The sequence below is a fragment of the Solanum stenotomum genome, chromosome 1 (assembly GCF_019186545.1).
Source record: "Solanum stenotomum isolate F172 chromosome 1, ASM1918654v1, whole genome shotgun sequence".
NCBI lineage: Eukaryota > Viridiplantae > Streptophyta > Magnoliopsida > Solanales > Solanaceae > Solanum > Solanum stenotomum.
In genome coordinates, this window is record NC_064282.1 from 95,100,833 (window position 1) to 95,119,984 (window position 19,152).

Genomic DNA, 19,152 nt, shown 5'->3' on the forward strand with positions numbered 1-19,152 from the left:
CCAGTATTGGACGATAAAAACATGGTTGTGCTAAAATATTAGCGACGGACATATCCACTCAATTTGGCTAAAATATTGATATATTCTTAGAAAATAAATAATTCATAGTGAAACAAAGCTATAGCCTATATGTATAAAAAAAATAACACCCCCACTCCCCCACCCCCAACACACAAAAGAAAGAGAGAATGAAGAAAGCCTCAAAGACTTCAGTTTTGTTTTTTTGCTGAAAAAACTTTAGTTGATTTCACTGATTTACTGAATTCTGAAGAAGAAGAAGAAGAATTTGGAAGTAAAAACCATAAGGGGTGTAAGAAAAGAAGAAAAAGATTGAGTCTTTTTAATCTGATTTTGGTTATCTGTTGAAGTCTCAGTTTTTTTTTTGTCCAACAGACCCTTCTCTTGAACTGTAAGTCACTTTCCCTTCTTTCTCTTCAGTTATCATGTATTTAGATGTTTTTTATGTACTATTTGTAGATGAGGGTGTCTGTGTTTTGGGGCGGAAGGTGCAAAGATTTGATCTTTTTGAGGATTTGATAAATTGGGTTTTATTATCTATGTGATGCAAATGATTCTTGATCATATAGGTCTGAGGCTCAGGTTGATTTAAGTTTGTCTATTGGGTGATTCTTTAGCCTGGATTGTTGTATTTTCTTGTTGTTCTTACTGCCTTTTGTCTTTTTTTTATCTGTTTTGAGTGGAGGGTCTATCTAAAATTGTCTATCTACCTTAGTTAAGGTAGGGGTATGGTGTGTGTATACTGTGTACCCTCCCCAGACCCCTCTTGTGGGATTACAATGGTATATTGTGGTTGTTGATATGCAAATGATTCTTGATCATATAGCTCTGAAGCCCAGCTTGATTTTAGTGTGTCTATTGGTTGATTCTTTAGCCTTGATTATTGTATTTTCTTGTTGTTCCTACTTGTTGCTGTTGTTGTCTTTTTTTATCTGTTTTGAGCCCAGGGTCTATCGAAAATAGTCTCTCTATCTTAATTAAGGTAGGGGTAAGGTGTGCGTACACTGTGTACCCTCTCCAGATCCCACTAGTGGGTTTACACTGGGTATGTTATTGTTGTTGAGATGCAAATGATTCTCGATCATATAGGTCTGAAGCTCAGCTTGATTTTAGTGTGTCTATTGGTTGATTCTTTAGCCTTGATTATTGTATTTTCTTGTTGTTCTCCCTGCTTGTTGCTGTTGTTGTCTTTTTTATCTGTTTTGAGCCCAGGGTCTTATCGAAAATAGTCTCTCTATCTTAATTAAGGTAGGGGTAAGGTGTGCGTATACTGTGTACCCTCCCAAGATCCCACTTGTGGGATTACACTTTGTACGTTGTTGCTGCTGTAAAGGAAATCATGATGTGTCTTGAAACAAAATATTGAGCATTGGAATGAATTGGGTCTAAACTGTAGCAGAACCGACATAGAGGATCAATATTACCAACCCCAATTAACTTTGATTGAGGCATAATTGTTCTGTTGTATGTGCACCAAGACCTTTGGCTCAAAAGAAAATTGTAGTAAAATAAGAAAACGATTTGAGTCTGTTTCTCTGATTTTGGTTATCTGTTGAAGTATTAGTTTTTTCCCAACAGATCCTTCACGTTCTTTAACTGTAAGTCACTCGCCTATCTTTCTATTCAGTTATCATGTACTTGGCTGCTTTTTGTGTACTATTTGTAGAAGGGGGTGCCCGTCTTTTGGGCGGAAGGTGAAAATATTTGTTCTTTATGAAGATTTGATGAGCAAGTTTTATTAATTGTGCTGGGGAGGTTAGAGGGAGAAAATTTTGTTGGGTTCTATTATATATAAGATGCAAATGATTCTTAATCATATGGATCAGAAGTTCAGCTGGGGTTAAGTGTGTCTAGAATTAGATAATAGATGAACAATCTTTTCTTTTTCTTGTCTGAAACTTTAGAGAATAACATATTCTTTTCTTACATAAAGGAAATCCTGATTTGCATTGGAATCAAAGGTGAGACAGAGCTAGGATTTCAACTTCATGGGTTGTGGATTTTAAAATGACTACTTCAAGTGCTAGTAACTGGTTTCTAAATGTAATATGTATATAACTTAAATGAATTTCTTAACACAAATATACTGTTTGAGTAGTTTTTTCTTTTTATTTTTTATCCCTCCCTAGGAGTTGCCACCCTTTCTTGCTCACTTGGTTACTCGAACCCAAAACCTTAGGTTGGAGGTGAGTGGTGCTTACCATCTGAGCAACTCCTTCTAGTCAACCCTGAGCATCTAGCTCTGCCCCTGATAGAAATGAAATGAGTCTAAAACTGTAGAGGAATTGGCATAGAGGATTCATATAGCCAACACCAACTAACTTTGGATTGAGCCAAAATTGTTGTGTTGTATGTAGAAAACATAATTGAGATGGGCAGATGTTCTTCAAAAAATGTGTGATTATTTGTGTTGAGATATCCATAATTCTTCAGCTTTTCAATTTGTCCTTCCTAAATTGGTATTTGCTGTTGCTTGTGTTTGCGTTACATGAAGAACTTTTCAATCTTTTTTGTTCTCTTTTTGGTTTGGCTATGCAGTTTTAGTAATCTGGTAAAATTCCTGTTTCAAAAGTCTGGTTCTCCAGTAAATACATTGTCTATACGACTAGGAACTTCATGGTGCACCAAAAAGAAACTAAAAACTATTTCTCAAATGTACAAAGTCATTTTCAAATCAATTCGAAGTTCGCCTATTCCTCTCCTTCAATGAGACCCATATTAAAGCAAGTTGGCCTGCCTCTCATATGCTGTGTTTCTCTTCCCTTTTTCATATGCCCAACTGTGTAGCGCCTTGGAGAACCTTTTATAAATTAGGAATCAAAAGATATCATATTTATTTTACTTTGGAGAAATCTGAACTTGCATAGAAAGTTGAAACTTTAGAAATTATGAAGGGAAAATTAACAAACTCTACTCGTGGAAATTCACTTTTTTAGAATGGTTCATTGTATTTACCAGTACAAAAAGATTGGACTGGCAACAGTAGTACAAATGAAAGAATAAAGCCTATGTACACTTCACCAAAAAGTCTAGGATGGCATCAACATCCTCTATACAAAATTCTTTACACCAAAAATGCTAGCTACAGTTCATAAAGACTTTCTGCATTGGGTTACTATTGTTCTCAAAGCATCTGCTATTTCTTTCCGTCCAGATGGTCCACCAAAAGCACAAATGAATTGCCTTCCACCATTTCTTCTGCTTTACATTCCTCCTAGCTTGGTCCTAAGCTATCAAAAGTTCAAAAGTGTTTCCTGGATAACCCATTTAAGGTTAGCCAGAACCACAAAAAGCTGCCACAGCTGGGCAGTATATACACAATGTGAAAAAAAAGTGGCGGTTATCTTCTGCTGTTGCATTGCAGAGGCAACATATGGATACCAACTGCATACCCCTTCTCTGAACTTTTTCATGAGTTAACTTAAAACAGGCTTTTCTAGCCACCAACCATGAGAAACAATTAAGTTAAAAAAAAAAAACAATGAGAAACAATTCACTCTAGAGGGTGCTTTTGCCTTCCAGATCTGCTTCCAAGGTCAACTGGAGTGATGGCCCTCATTACTAAAGAAAGCATAGGCACCCTTGATTGTGAACACCTTGTTTCCCCTGTCCTTCCATACCAAAACATCTTCATTATTGTTGAGTTCTCTCAGCCCTTATGAAATCTGCAAAAAGGAAGTCAGTCTTTCCATCTCCCAATCATTTAGCCCTCTTGTTAAGTTAGAATTCCATCCATTTTGATTCCCGACTTCATTGATAGATGCATCAGTACTCACAGTCGGTCTATGAAATTCTGGAAAACCGTCCTTCAAACTTCAAAGGTTCCTGGCCAATCCATTTATCATTCCAGAAAGCAATTTTTCTACCATTCCCCGGAGGTAGTTCAGTGTTTCCTGCAAAGACATCCCAAAGAGCCCTGATGGATTTCCATATGCTTACTCCATAGCGGGTGTTCACTGTCTTGGTACACCAATGGCTAAATGTTCCATACTTTTTGTGAATGACCTTCCTCCATAAGCTGTTTTCTTCTCTAGCATTCCTCATTGGCCATTTTTCCAGCAAGCTCATGATTAGACCAATTCTTTCTCTAGATTGAAGAGACCTATCTAGATTATCTTAAAGTTCAATATTATTGGTAGTGCATTAATTCTAAAATGGAGAAGGCAATGAAAAATTAATGAGATAATGACGATTACGAAGAACTTCAGCATATGCATGTAGCACTAGTAATTTCACATTAGAGACTCAAAACAATAGGCGATCATCTGATTAGAGGCACCACCCAACCAGAGAGTAGAGCACTATATGCCAAAGGATTCTCAACGATGCTGAATCTATGCTATGTTTTTGTCTCCTTGTTCTGCTTGCAATAATTCTAAGGCAGTCAGCTCTCACGTGTTTCTCAAATGAGTGTTTCCTTGAGCTTCTTAGAAGAATGATTAAATCTTCTTGTAGGTTAATTTGTGATGCATGAGATCTGATGGCCAATGTTAGTGGGGCTGAGGCCTCGTACTAAATATGAGATAGATGTGATTTCTCTTTGCTATAGCTAAATGTTTGGCAAATGAGCTTCCATATAGTGAACAAAATTTAGTGTTCATGAAGTGCTACATTTCAGTACTCATCTTTAATTTGCTTTTGTCTGGACTCACGTCTGGTATACTTTGCAAAGCTCAGTAGGTGAAGTTTCTTTTGCATTTTGATACAGTTGTACAGTATCTTTGTGCAGTTGTCAACTTAATTTCATCAAGTCTATCCTTATATAGACATCATGTTAATTCAGTTCTTTTACAGAAAGAGTCTACAAACGAGTTCCCAATCTGAAGTGGTTGTCCGTGAAGTTGGTGGTACTACACGATGGCAGACGTCAGTGCTATGACTGATACGTCAACAGATGTTGATACAGATGATAAAAACTTGAGGGTATATCTGTTATTACTTTCTTATCTTATTTAATGTTTTCAAATTTCAGCTATAACTTTTCTAGATTAAAATAAGCATTTATCTGCATGATATTTTGGTTGATAATTTCTGGTTATCTTCATTCAAAGTTTTGTTAGAGTCCATTTGGCACACCAATGTTCTTTATTTTTCAAAGAAAAATAGGCAGTTCTTATGCTTTTATTCTTGACTAGTTGAACAAAATTCTAGGCAATAACATAAAACTTCTTTTGATTTTTTTTCTTAATTTATATAATTGAGATTCTATCCCTGTAAATTCTGTTACCTCTATCTACTTCTACAAAAATCTGAATGATTCACCTTATATAAGATAGTTCCAGGCCAGACATTGCCAGTACTGTTCCATATGTTAATTAAAAATGAAGTTATAAGCTTATTTATCTTCCATTGATTTCCAAGGGCAGTGCTTAAGGATATTTTGTGGTGCAGTGGAAGGGAAGAACCTGACCTTGTATAAGCCTTCTAACATGACTAAGCTTTATCCCCAAGTAGTTGTTATCACCTATATAAATCCATTATGCTCTATTATATATCGTCTCCCTATGTTCTAAAATTACTTGGAGGGAATTTTTCTTTTTCCTGATCTGCAAAACTAGCGCATGTTATCGAAGTGTTTCAGGAAGAAAAGAGGTCTACTAAAAAAAGAGCAATTAGATATTAGAAAAAAACACATTTTATTTCAAACTAGTTAATGGCTCCAGAACTTTCCGGAATCTTGCTGTACTTTTAAGCTAATCTGTACTTCAAATTTTAATGAAATTGTTCTTCATCATTCTTCGTGCAGTTTCTAAACTCTCTAACATTGGGCGCCACTTCCGATGCAAGTGACAAAACCAGAGACCAAAAGGTTATTCCATTGTGCACATTCCGAATTCGATTAGAATAATGATTGAAAAAAAAGGTTTCTAACTGAGTTGAACTCTTCTTTTCTGCAGACGCTTCGTAGGCTTTCCCAAAATCGTGAAGCTGCACGAAAGAGTCGTCTAAGGAAAAAGGTAGATTCTCTTACGGTTGCACTGCTGTTTACTTTATATATAGTTTTTCCTTTTGTACTTCAGATTGATTTGCAAATAGGTTAACAATCCAATGGCTTTTTCTATATTTCTTTTACATTTCTAAAAGCACCGAACTATTTGAGAAAATGATTATGGTTCTTACCATAGTACAAAATGATTTACTTTTCAGTGCTTTTAGTCACTTTGGATCAATACTGGAGTAAGAGAACCACAAAACTTTGATAGAAGTTACTTTGTGCTTTAGTATGGGAACAACACCAAGGATTTTAATGCAGAACAACTTTAGGATTTTACTAACTCATTAGCTCTGGCTTAGATAGTTTGTATAGTTAGCCAGAGATTTTTTTGTAAGCTCAAATGCCATATCTTGTAAATTTTGCATCTTCTTGATGCTGNGATTATGGTTCTTACCATAGTACAAAATGATTTACTTTTCAGTGCTTTTAGTCACTTTGGATCAATACTGGAGTAAGAGAACCACAAAACTTTGATAGAAGTTACTTTGTGCTTTAGTATGGGAACAACACCAAGGATTTTAATGTAGAACAACTTCAGGATTTTACTAACTCATTAGCTCTGGCTTAGATAGTTTGTATAGTTAGCCAGAGATTTTTTTGTAAGCTCAAATGCCATATCTTGTAAATTTTGCATCTTCCTGATGCTGTTATTAATACCACTTATCTTATCAAAAAAAAAAAAAACCAAGGATATCTTCAGAAGAAATACACCTCTAAAGGAACAATTTATTGAATAAACAGAACCTCTGATATCTGTTACTCTGGGTAACCTGATGAGCAACTGCTGTCTGGTGTTGGATGCATGGACTGTGTGAGCTGTTTTGTATTTTGTGTAACTATCTGTCCGGAGTATAGGTAGGGGTATCTGAACAGTGCAGTTATACTTAACCCTAGGTATTTCCTTTTGATTTTGATTTTGATTTCAACTGAAGTGAATCAACAAATTCTTAATCTCAATTACACATAGCATAAATGAATACAATTCACCGAATTTAGGTTCAGAAATAACCTTTTCACCAAAGAATTCAAGAACCTCCTTTTCTGGATAGTACTATCATCTCCAAATGTGAAATCTATAAGTAATCCTAAAATCTATAGTAAAAATCATGTTTCTAGTATCATATGCTTGCAATAGGATCCATTCTTCATTCACCTCAGTGTATGGGATTGAAGAGATACCCTTTCATACAATATTGAGTCCTAGTGTCTTCGAATGAGTTGGAATGAAAAATTCCATGAAAGCAAGCTTTTATAATTTTTTTGCTGGGACCTTGATGCTATGGCGTCAAAACTAATAATTTTCCCTAAAGATCGAGTTTACCTTATCTTAGTTTAATCTTCTCACAGACTGGAGTCGTTGTTGAAGACTCCATCATTCTTGCTAGAAATAGTTATCAATAAAATATTCTTGCTAGAGAAATTCCAAACATCACGTAGAAGCGAATCAACTTACTATTACAACCAAAGTCCAGTGCAAGTTCTGCCTAAAAAATTCTAGTAAAAAAATACTACCTTTTTCTATGCAGGAATTTAGCATGTCTGCTGACAATCCCATTTTGCGCTTTTTTTTTTTTGAGAATGGTAACTTTTTCTTCTATTTATCCACAGGTATACTACATCAAAGTAGCCCCCCTCCAAAAGTATTACAAACTAGACTGACTCCATCTGTGCTTTTTGTCACAAATAGTCTAAAACATCAAAAAGTTCTTCTGCCTGTACTAAGACTTTCTGTTTACACCAAAAATAATAAAGAGCTATATAATTCATTTTGAAATTCTGCAAATAGTTCTTCTTGCCCTCAAAACATCTTTGATTCCTTTCTTTCCACACTGTCCACCATATACAAGCTAGGACAATCCTCCATCTCTCCTCCTTAATTGTAGTGTTGCCAATATTGATCCAACAATTTAGGAGTTGTACTATGTTTCTTGGTTTCACCCAAGTGATCTTTCTAAGGCTGCTGAAAATTCTCCATAATTGATCTGTCCATTTGCAATGCAAGAAGAGGTGGTTGACTGTCTCTGCTTGTTCCTCACACAAATAGCATCTTGAGCATAGTTGGAACTTCCTCTTCTTTATATTCTCTTGTGTCAGCACTGCTTCCTTTGCTATTAACCATGTGAAACAGTTTACCTTGTATGGGATTTTAGGTCTACATATCATCTGCTATGGCCAGAGCTCCATCCTATCATTTGAATTTGATTGATTAAGATCTTTGCAAGCTGACTTGACACTGAAAATCCCTTTGCTACCAATCTTCCACACAACCTTGTCTTCTTCCCTAGTTAGATTGCTAAATTGTGCCATTGTATCATGGAAGGCCACTATGTTCCCCATCTCCCAATCATTTAGATTCCTCCTAAGATGTAAGTTCCACCCCTGTCCTGTCCACATTTCAGCCACAGTTGCATTTTGTTGAAGGCTTAGTGTATATAAGTTTGGGAATAATTGTTTCAGGGTTCTTTGGGCTATCCATCTGTCCTCCCAAAATGACACCTTCATTCCATTACCCACCTGGAATCTGATTCTAGAAAGGAACAGAGGCCAAAGATTTCTTATTGATCTCCAGATACCACATCCATATGGTGTAGTTACCATCTTTGTCATCCACTTATTCTCCATTTCATATTTTGCCTCGATCACCTCTCTCCATAGCATATTCTCTCCTGTCATAAACTTCCAAAGCCATTTTAACATTAGGCTTTTGTTTTGTTTCTTCATGTTCCTGATCCCCAGTCCCCCCTCTCTCTTATTTTTATGACCTCTTCCCACTTGACTAGATGAAACTTCTTTTTATCTACTCAAAGCATCTATCCTCTGTATGACATTGTCTGGTGCTGGGAACACAGACATCATATAAGCAGGTATTGCATCTAGCACACTATTAACCATGGTTAATCTACCTCCCCTAGACAGATATTGACTCTTCCAGTTGGTAAGCTTCTTTTCGCATTTTTCTATCACTCCATTCCAGATCCCTATTGATTTGCTCTTTCCCCCCAATGGCATACCTAGGTATATGGTTGGTAGTTCCCCTACCCTACCACCCAAAACCCCTGCCAGATTCTCCACCTGAGCCACTTCATTTATGGGATAAATGAAACTCTTCCCCCAATTGATATGTAATCCAGAGACTGCTTCAAAGATGATGAATATTACTCTTAGGATCAACATTTGCTCTGTCATTGCTTCACAAAAAATAAGGGTATCATCTGCATATTGCAGATGTGTAATCTCCAAGCCATTTTGTGCACTCTTGTCCACCCTAAAGCCCCTTACCCAACCCTTCATCTGTGCTGTGCGAATTAGGTTACTCAAACCTTCCATGGCTAAGATGAATAAAAAGGGTGACAGGGGGTCACCTTGTCTCAGTCCCCTTTGGGATGAAAAGAAACCACTAGGAGTTCTATTAACTAAAATAGAAAACTTGACTGTGCTTATGCAGAATTTCACCCATCTAATCCATTTGGCTCCAAAACCCATCCTTTGCATCATAAGTAGTAAGAAATTCTAGTTTAAATGATCATAGGCCTTCTATATATCAAGCTTGCATAGAATTCCAGGGCACTTGCTTCTCTGTCTAGACTCAACACATTCATTTGCAATCAACACTGCATCCATTATTTGTCTACCTTTTATGAATGCCATTTGTTGGTTGTCTACAAGCCTGTGTAGCACCTTCTTTAACCTTTCTGCCAGTAGTTTAGCAATGATCTTGTAAACTCCACCTATTAGACTAATAGGTCTAAAATCTGTCAGTTCCTCAGCTCCCACTTTCTCTTCTCAAACCTCTCTGCCTTATGAAACTGCTGCACTGTAGCCACCAGATCAGGTTTAATGATGTCGCAACATTGGCTGAAGAAAGCCATGGAGTAACCATCTGGACCTGGTGCTTTGTCCCCTGCACATGATTTTATGCTCTCTAGAATTTCCTGCTACTCAAAAGGTGCCAAGAGTAATTTGTTTTCTTCTTCATGAATCATAGGACAGTTTCTCATCTCCAGGTAGGGTCTCCATTTTTCTGGCTCAGAGTATAGTTCCTCATAATAAGTTACTACCTCCTTCTGTATCTCCTCTGGTTCAGTCAAATTTTCTTCTCTCACTTTCAGCTTTGAGATTGTATTCATTCTCCTGTGTGCATTTGCAGTTCTGTGGAAGAAATTAGTGTTTCTATCCCCCTGCTCTAGCCACACTGCCTTAGATCTTTGCCTCCAAGCTATTTCCTCCCTTTTAGCTATGTTTTCAAACTCACTGATTAATGCTGTTTTAGAGGTTATCTCTTCTGGCCTCAGGGTTCTGTTCTCCTGTATCTCCTCTAATTCAGCTAGCTGTTTCAAGACATTTTGTTTTTGTGTTCCCAAGTTCCCTTGTGCAGTTTTGCTCCATTCTTTTAGCGTTTCTTTTAGTGCTTTGAGCTTTGCAACCAAGACATAGTCAGGTTTCCCTATGAAATTGAAGGAGTTCCACCATCCTTTAATTTTGTCATTGAAACCCTCTATGCCCAACCACCAGTTCTCAAATTTAAAGTATGACTTTGTGTTTTCCCTAACACCGCATTGTAACATTATGGGAGAGTGATCTGATGTCACTCTGTGGAGTATGTGCTGCCTTATATTTCAAAAATTTGCTTCCCACTCTTCCGAGAACAAAATTCTGTCAAGTCTGGCTGCTGTTGTATGCCTGTCTCCTTTCTTCCAGGTGTATTTTCCCCCAGATAATTCAGGATCAACTAACCCCATGTCTTCTATGAAATCTGAGAAATCTGTCATTCCTTTGTTGATTCTGTTGCAATTTTTCTTCTCCGATGGGTACCTCACAGTGTTGAAATCCCCACATAGGACCCAAGGTCCTGCAATCAACCCCCTGGCAGCACCAATTTCCCACCAAGTCTCTTCCCTTTCTACTCTATCATTTGGAGCATAGACACCTGTGAAGTGCCAGCTGAAATCTTGACATATCTCTGTGAAGCTACAGGTGATAGAATACATCCCTACGCTGCTAATTTCTCCTTCCCACTCCCTTTTGTCCCACATAATAACGATGCCTCCCCTGGTTCCACTGGCTTCTAACTGTGCATAATTCACCCATTTATTCCCCCATACTTCCTTCACAATATATTCAATTTCCCCTTCCACCTTTGTTTCTTGGAAACAGACTACATCTGCCTTCCAGTTCTTCATAATAATTTTGATCACTTCCCTCTTTCTAGCACAGTTCATCCCCCTTATATTCCATGACACTATGTTTAGCTTCATTATTGTTCTATTGCCAGGTATCCCCCTCTACTTCTAGTGCCAAAGCTCATGAACTTTGTATCCAGTTCCAGGCTTTTCAATTCGTTTGCTCCTTTCTTTTTGTTTGTTGTGGCTTCTCCCTTGCCCCCCTTGTTCCCTTGCTTGTTATTATCAATTTTCATAAAGAGCTCCTCTGCTTTCTCCTCACATCCTCTAAAATCTACCCCAAATTCAGTGCTCAATTTGAGTATGTGTTGCTTAATCTAAAGTGGAGAACTTTTTGAATTAAAATTGTCTTCTAGTGGCAGCTGAATCATCAGCGGTACAGCATCCTCTGTGATCTCTGTATTGCTATCATTCTGCCCATTCAGTTGTGATACAGCCATTATTTGTTTTCCCATGTTTGTAGCTTTCGCTACGGTAACTGTGTTCTCCCCCTCCTCCTGTATTGTCTCCTCTTGTTCGCGAGGCATGAAATTTCTCTCCTCCACCTCCAGGTTGTCCAGATTTTTGAATCTATTCTGTGTCTTTGTTTGAGAAAGATTTGCCATTATTTCAACACTTACTAAGTCTAGTCTTTGGGCTTCTTGACTGCTTTCTTTTTGTTTAAACCTTGTTGGACCTAAAGCTTTTTTTGGGCCCTGATTTTTACTCTCGCTTATTTGGCTTGCCCTTTCCCTTTCCAGCTGCGATCACGTGCCTGGTCCCGTGACTCCCAATTCAAAAGTTCTCCAGCTGTCGATGTGCCCACGTGCTGTGGTGTATGAACTGTTGGGTTCTCCATCGTACTAGGTCTTGAAACTTCTTTACCCAGTGGTTCTCTGTCTTCATTCTCTCTCCTCGTCTCCACTTTTCTGACGGTCACCGGTGCCTTGCACCAGATTGGAACTTTGTAGGCGTAGCCGTCGCTGGAAATCTTCACCTCCCTCGGAACCTTTTCCCCATCACCCTTCACTTTTATATGAGCCCAGTGAAGGTGATTTTTGAGCTTTGTTTCTTCCTCTGTTTCGATAAATCCGCCGCATTGGTCGCCGATTTGTTTGAAGATACTCGATGACCATAAGCTCAAAGGTAATCCCATGACTCTTATCCAGACCCAATCTCTTTTTACTTCATCTGGCCAGCATCCAGTGGTTGGCTTCCACCAGTACAAACTTAGGTTCATCTTCTTCCATGCCCATACCCCTGACACGACATGTTCTGCTGCTACTCTTTATGGGAGTTCAAACAGAAATTGGCCGTCATTCATGGCAAAAACATTGACTCCTATGGCTGACTTCCAAGTGTTGCAGGCCCATCTTCTTACGTCGTTTAAAGCTGGGGTCTCCTGTAGTGCGTCCTGGAATCTACCAACGATGCACCTATTGAGAAGATCTGTTTCTGCCAGCGGTGCTCTGCTTGTGACTTCTATGTGAGCCTCCTTCACATGTAACTTCGCTCTCTTCATGGAGTCCGTCATCCACCTGCTGCTTTGGACTGCCTCCCTATAAGTTGTGTTCGATTGTTTGCCCGTGTTAACTTGGAGTTTTAGTTGCAAGTTGGGTTCATAGATGAACTTGGCTATTTTGTGGACGATATTACTCCATCCCCCCATGTATGAAGCTTCCGGTGTAATAATTATAGACTTGTTCTGACCTTGGATATCAATAAAACTGACAAATCTGCCATTCTCGTTGTATTTAAGAGAGCAGTAAAACTCTGCAAAAGTGTTCCTTGAGCTTCCATCTCCTAATAACTTTCCCTTGTACCTTGGACGCCTCAATAAATATTGATACCAACCACCGCAAAACTTTAATGCTAATCTTCACCCTTCTCACAATTTTCTGCTACTCTCAGTCCATTCATACCAGGAATCTGTACCACCTTTACATCTAGTGATTTTGTATGATTTAAACCCTGCATTGTAGTAAATGTTGTTGACCCCTGATGCTGTGATTCCGGCCATATGTGCCGGAGAATAAGTCCCCAGATCGATTTTAGTTCAGACTAGGCTGTCTTCGAAAATCGTGCCTGGGAGTATTTTCTCTACCATCCATTTTGCGCTTTTGACTAATGAGTTTTACAATCGGCATGGCCCTTCTGCAACTCACGCTATATTTTTGGATCGCGCTTTCTCCTATTGTTCAAGATTCCCCATCGTAGGGTCCCCTTAACGTTGTTTCATCCAATGAGACACTATGGTGTCCTAATTCATTTGTTGTCCCATTGTATTTTCACTCAATGTTGTTGAAGCTCCATCATGTCAGCCCAACCCAATGTGACTGCCTCCCTTGCTTGTCACTACAATTGGTCTGTATTATAGCGTGAGTACAAACATCAATGAGCTTCTGTTCAGGTTTCATTTCCTTATCCGAAATTCGCCCAACTCATTTCGTTTTCAAACCAAACTAGCACTGGTGTTCGGGTTTCCTTTTCTTACCTCAAATATACCTCCACTCATTAGTTTTCAACCGAAAACAAAATGCGACTCTTAACATACCTTCATCATTCCCTCATGGTCAAATACATTCTTAATCACACTACCACATAATTGTACTCGTCCTTCTGATGAATAGTACTAGCCAGTCATTCTTACATGTAAATGATGAGATAGGGCATCACACTTTGCTTTCATTATGTTCTATTCATATTTAACTCTGCATTAATTTGGAAAGATTTTAGATCATCTAAGACAACTTCTCCTAATATGATTTTAGGTCTACCTTCAATCATTATACTCGAGGATTGATATTTGCTGGTCTATGTAGAACATGCGAAACTATCTTTGGCGATCTTTTCTCATTATATCCTGTTTTTTCCTCCTTGCACCCTGTGTTGGATGTGGTTGTTACTTTTAACCCCTATTTGTATGGCTGAACATCCGTCTTAACATTCTTATTTCTATACCTCCTTTTGTTGATATGTCGGGCATTGAAGGCACAACTTTTCTTGTTGTTGAAGACATTATTAAGAAAATAAGTCTCTCTAACAACTTAAGCTTTTAGATGAAATGGTTACGTACTTCAATATGGTAAATTAAAGGTCCTGAGTTCGAAGCTCACTGCCACCCATTATCTGAAAGAATTTTCATGCAATTGGTCATGAAAAATAATCTAGCCCACATGTGAGGGGTGTGTTGAAGACATGATTAAGAAAATAAAAGTTTGCTCTCAGATGGTCACACACTGTTTTTTGAAATTGGTGACGTTGTATTCCTCAGCATTAAGGATATGCTGGAGGCCTTCAAAAAGAAGCAAAAGAAATGAAAAGAAAAAAAAGAGTAGGAGGAAGCTACTCACAGAGATCCTAACAAATCTGCTAGTTCTAATTCATCTATTTCTATCTTTTTACACCAATAATAAAAAGATACAATACAATTCCATTTAACTTTATCTTTTTAGGTTTATGCTCTACTCCGGGTAAAAATTCGCCTGATTTGGATTTGTACATATAGGAATAGGACAAATGCTCCCATTACCATTTTCTTTTTGTATCTTTTTCAATTCATTTTATACAAGTATTTATTCTTGTTATATAGCACTGCAGGTCTTGCAACCATTTTACAGTTATTGCCTTTCACTTTGCTATGTATCTTATGTAGCATCATTTCACATCTTTATTCATCCAGCTGTTCCTTGCAAAATTGAGCATATGTATGTGCATTTTCTGCTTTTTAGCAGCATAATTATGTCTAATTCTTCACTTCCATTATTCTTCCGGGTTATTTAGTTGCATTGTACTACATATACTATTGGTAGTACTTGTTATAAATTTTACTCTTTAGTCCTTATAGATCTTATATCAGTAATTACACCAGTATTTCTTACGTTTTCTTTTTGTGGTGATCTAGGCATATGTTCAACAGTTAGAGAGTAGTAGAATGAAGCTGACACAGCTAGAGCAGGAACTTCAACGAGCTCGACAGCAGGTTTGTTTAGCAATTGTTTCATGGGTCTAATTTGTTTCTCTTTAGCTCTAGAACTTGCGCCCTGTGTAGTTATTAGCTAGTTTCCCTTGAGATGATAAATTTTTTTGATAATTTTTTTCTTAATCTGAAGGGCATATATGTTTCAAGTTCAGGAGATCAATCACAGTCAATGAGTGGAAATGGTATGCTTATCTGCTTTTGCATTTCAACTTTTGAATTCTCAATAAATTTTAGTTACATAGGTTGCACGTTAATAAAACATGACTAACTAGTAAGAAGGAGATAAGCTAGAACGATCTTATGTACGGGTCTCGGACATTATATCTATATATATCTCTCTCTATATATATTGACACTCTAATCAATTTTACTAGAAGCTAGCTTAGGTTTAGCGTTCCAGAAAATTATGTAATATTAACATCTGTATTTTTTAGGAGCTTTGGCGTTTGATGTAGAATATGCACGATGGCTGGAAGAGCACAACCGGCGTACGAATGAGCTGAGAGGAGCTGTAAGTTCTCATGCTGGTGATGGCGAACTGCGTATAATTGTGGATGGCATCTTGGCGCACTATGATGACTTATTCAAGATCAAGGGTGATGCTGCAAAGGCTGATGTTTTTCATATATTGTCAGGCATGTGGAAAACCCCTGCAGAAAGATGCTTCTTGTGGCTTGGTGGATTCCGTTCGTCGGAACTTCTCAAGGTGAGAAATTTCCTTATAAAAAAAGTGATACAACTGCTTGGGAAACCCCAATTCCCGTACTTGAATTAGCAAAATAAAACAAATCTGAACTGGTGTGAAGGTTTTACAACATGATTGGTAGTTGTCCAAATTCAAAAGAGTTCAGCGTTTTGAGGAAACTTCTTGTAGAATTTGGCCTAGTAAGTTAGCTTAATCTTTCATATGAAAGTCTTAACTATTTTGTACCTTCACCATGAATTATAAAGGACAATCGACTACTTCTGACCTTAGTTACAACCACTTTCTTGATGAAAAAACTTCCCAATACTTCTCTAGACAGATGTTCTCGGTAAATGCCGTCCAAATTGAATATCCTTGCAGGTTCTGTTTGTTCCTCTGGTGATAATTTTCTTTTCTGTGCATTGAAAACTCTTGAATTTCTCTGTTCCCCTAACTGTCTTGCTTTAGATATACCTCTTCCTCTACTGTTACCCTCTCTCATTCTGGTTCATGCTGAAGAATTCCATTTGTTACTTTTAGATGTCTAAATCTTTGCATGCTCCTTTTTTTTTTTTTTTTTCTCTTTTCAAGGGCTGGAGGTGGTCAGAAGGCAGATTGTTTTACTTCCTTTGCGCTCATTACCTCAGTACATTCTTCCACTCTTAAATTTCTGTTCCTTTGTTGCAGCTTCTCATTAATCAGTTGGAGCCTTTAACTGATCAACAATCGTTGGCAATCAACAACTTGCAACAGTCATCCCAACTGGCTGAAGATGCTTTATCTCAGGGAATCGAATCACTGCAACAGTCATTGGCTGAGACCCTGGCAGGGTCTCTTGGACCTTCAGGGTCATCTGGGAATGTTGCCAATTACATGGGTCAAATGGCCATGGCAATGGGGAAGCTAGGAACTCTTGAAGGCTTCATTCTCCAGGTGCTTAGTGTTTTACTTATGTGTATCCACTATTTGGACTTAAAAAATAGACTTTGTTATCTAATGCATTCCTAATAGCCTCAAATATATCATTGATATGTCACTTACACATCTTTTGTTGGCACCCGGCCAGCCCCTCAAGATTGAGAATGAAAAAACTAAGAAGTGTGAAAGAAGAAAAGTCATATATTATTCCAAGTTCCTCAAGAGATATTCAAATTCTAACTCCATCCAAATAGACTCATAGACTGCATCATATGGAAGCCTTTGAAAAGTTTTCACTCCCAACTAAATGATCACTTGTCCATTCCACCCCAAAGGGTACCTGCCGTATGCCGACCAACATCCCTATTGGACATGATTGGCCACCTAAAGTATCCTATTCTATCTTCGTGACCAAGAGCATTCAGTTTACTGTAATCCTGAGAGGAGAATCAGGAGATGGAGAGAACTAGTAGTGTTTTCCATTACTTAGTAACTGGCTGACTCTCTCTGTTTCATTTTATATGATGGTGTTTGATTGTGAACGATGTTTGATTGGGATACTTGCCACCTCCTAGTCTCCCACCAGCAATAGGTACTAGGAAACTCTATCCACCAAGGCTAGGACAGATGGGTAGAAGTCACCTAGTGTTATTATTTGAACCTGAGATCTCATGGTTCTTGACCCACTTCATTGATCACTAGGCCACGCCCTTGGGTGCAAAAACATATCGAACTACTCATTCGCTTATTCTATCATTTCTTTTTTCCTTTTTTTTTCCTTCTAGGTTTTGATATTTATGTTTCTACATTCTCCTGAAGAGAATTAGTAGGAAACAAAGAATGGAGTTGAAGCAACTGTAGTTCTCTATCTCGTATTAGTTCTGGGCTATTTTCTTACATAGAGAAGGATGCTACCAAATTACTGAAGATATTTAGCCTTGTTTTCTTTGCACATGTTCCAAAGATAGAAGATGTATGAGGGGGTTTAGGGTGTCATTCTGATTGTATTTCCTAGTACAAAGTTTCATAACTTACCGTCTTCTGTTTTGTAAGTTCACTCTTGATTTTATAGTGGTAGTCGGAGACAACTCTGTACTGAGCTGTACCAATTGGAAAACCGGTACAATTATTGGCATGGTGGTAATAATTATGGTTGAAAAGGTTTGGATTAGAGGTGAGATTTGCAAAACGTTGCTAGTTAGGTTGACAAACATGCTTCCAGAAAGAAAAGAAGATTTGTTTATTGTTGAAAGATCTTGCATTGCATTAGAACCATCTCCATAACATTTATGTTCTGAAATGCAGCAGTTTAGTTGGGTTAGAACTTAGATGGTAACTTGTATGCATGAGATGCCATATATACAAATATGTGTTTACACGTTCGAGTACATGTTGGTACCATTAGAAAACGTAGTACTTCTTTTTTTGTATAATATTGGTTTGAGATGAGTTTAAATGGAGCAACATGGTCAGTGAAGATTCATATAATAACCTCAACTTGCTTGGGATTGAGTTGTGGGTACGAGGATAGCGAATGTAAAGTCAAAATCATTTAAGCAAGAGGGTACATAGGTACCGGAAAGTGTGATTGGTGGGTTTCAATGTCTAGTGAAGATACTCTTATCTGCTCTAACTATCTTTGTTTTGACTACATGTTGAAAGCTTTCCCCGGCATACAAAAAACTGACCTATGAAATGTAAATGTCAGGCTGATAACCTACGGCAACGGATGCTGCAGCAAATGCATCGGATATTGACAACTCGCCAATCAGCTCGTGCTCTTCTTGCTATCGGTGATTATTTCGCTAGACTGCGAGCCCTTAGTTCTCTCTGGCTTGCTCGTCCCCGAGAGTAACAAGTAACCAACTTTCTTCTGACATTAGCATATGTGAACGTCTTCCTGGAATGCTGCTGGTTTCATTTGTTGTAATGGTAACTTGTTTTAAAGCTCTTCAAGCTTTGTATCAGTTATCATATATAGTTAGATGGATGTAATTATGTTGACTAGCTTTATAATTTCTATTCTTTGTCATCTTGTGTAAAACTTAATTGTTCCAACTTGAACAATGATGTAGTTTATCTTATAGCATATTTCAGATTAATGGAAATGGACAGTGGCTGACTTGCTCTCTAATCTGTGTTGTTGCATCAGCTGTTGAATTTGGAACTATATTTCTCTATTTATCTTTATTGACATGTATCGCGAAGCACCAACATGGGTTGTGGTGCACTTGTGGGAGTGCTTCACCCTTAATCAGAAGTCTCGGGTATGGAAAAAATCCTGTTGGGAGCACCACCCTCGAATGGGCCCTGCAGTGCGCGATTCGGATTTAGTCGGAGCTCTAATGCGGGCTCCAGACACCGGGTGGGAAACCCAAAAAAAAAAAGAAGTGTC

At 38.0% G+C, this 19,152-nt stretch overlaps 1 protein-coding gene across 2 annotated transcripts; it reads left to right on the forward strand.

Moving 5' to 3' along the window:
- The first annotated feature begins 165 nt into the window (after positions 1-165).
- On the forward strand, positions 166-18,874 carry LOC125849300 (transcription factor TGA2.2-like). 2 transcript variants are annotated; one of them, XM_049529366.1, is made up of 9 exons: positions 166-409; positions 4,813-4,941; positions 5,765-5,827; positions 5,916-5,975; positions 15,077-15,154; positions 15,285-15,336; positions 15,589-15,860; positions 16,527-16,772; positions 18,466-18,874. In XM_049529366.1, the coding sequence occupies exons 2-9, from the start codon at positions 4,876-4,878 to the stop codon at positions 18,610-18,612; spliced, it is 984 nt and encodes a 327-aa protein (XP_049385323.1). In that variant the 5' UTR covers positions 166-409; positions 4,813-4,875; the 3' UTR covers positions 18,613-18,874. The 2 variants fall into 2 exon arrangements, with proteins under 2 accessions (XP_049385323.1, XP_049385330.1); XM_049529373.1 differs by lacking the exon at positions 166-409 and adding an exon at positions 1,971-2,061.
- The last annotated feature ends 278 nt before the right edge of the window (positions 18,875-19,152 follow it).

Coding starts and splice junctions, on each gene's coding strand:
- LOC125849300 (XM_049529366.1), top strand. CDS start 4,876: ATGGCAGACGTCAGTGCTATGACTGATACGTCAACAGATGTTGATACA. Junction 5,976..15,076: donor AGAGTCGTCTAAGGAAAAAG/GTAGATTCTCTT, acceptor GTGGTGATCTAG/GCATATGTTCAACAGTTAGA. Junction 16,773..18,465: donor TTGAAGGCTTCATTCTCCAG/GTGCTTAGTGTT, acceptor TGTAAATGTCAG/GCTGATAACCTACGGCAACG.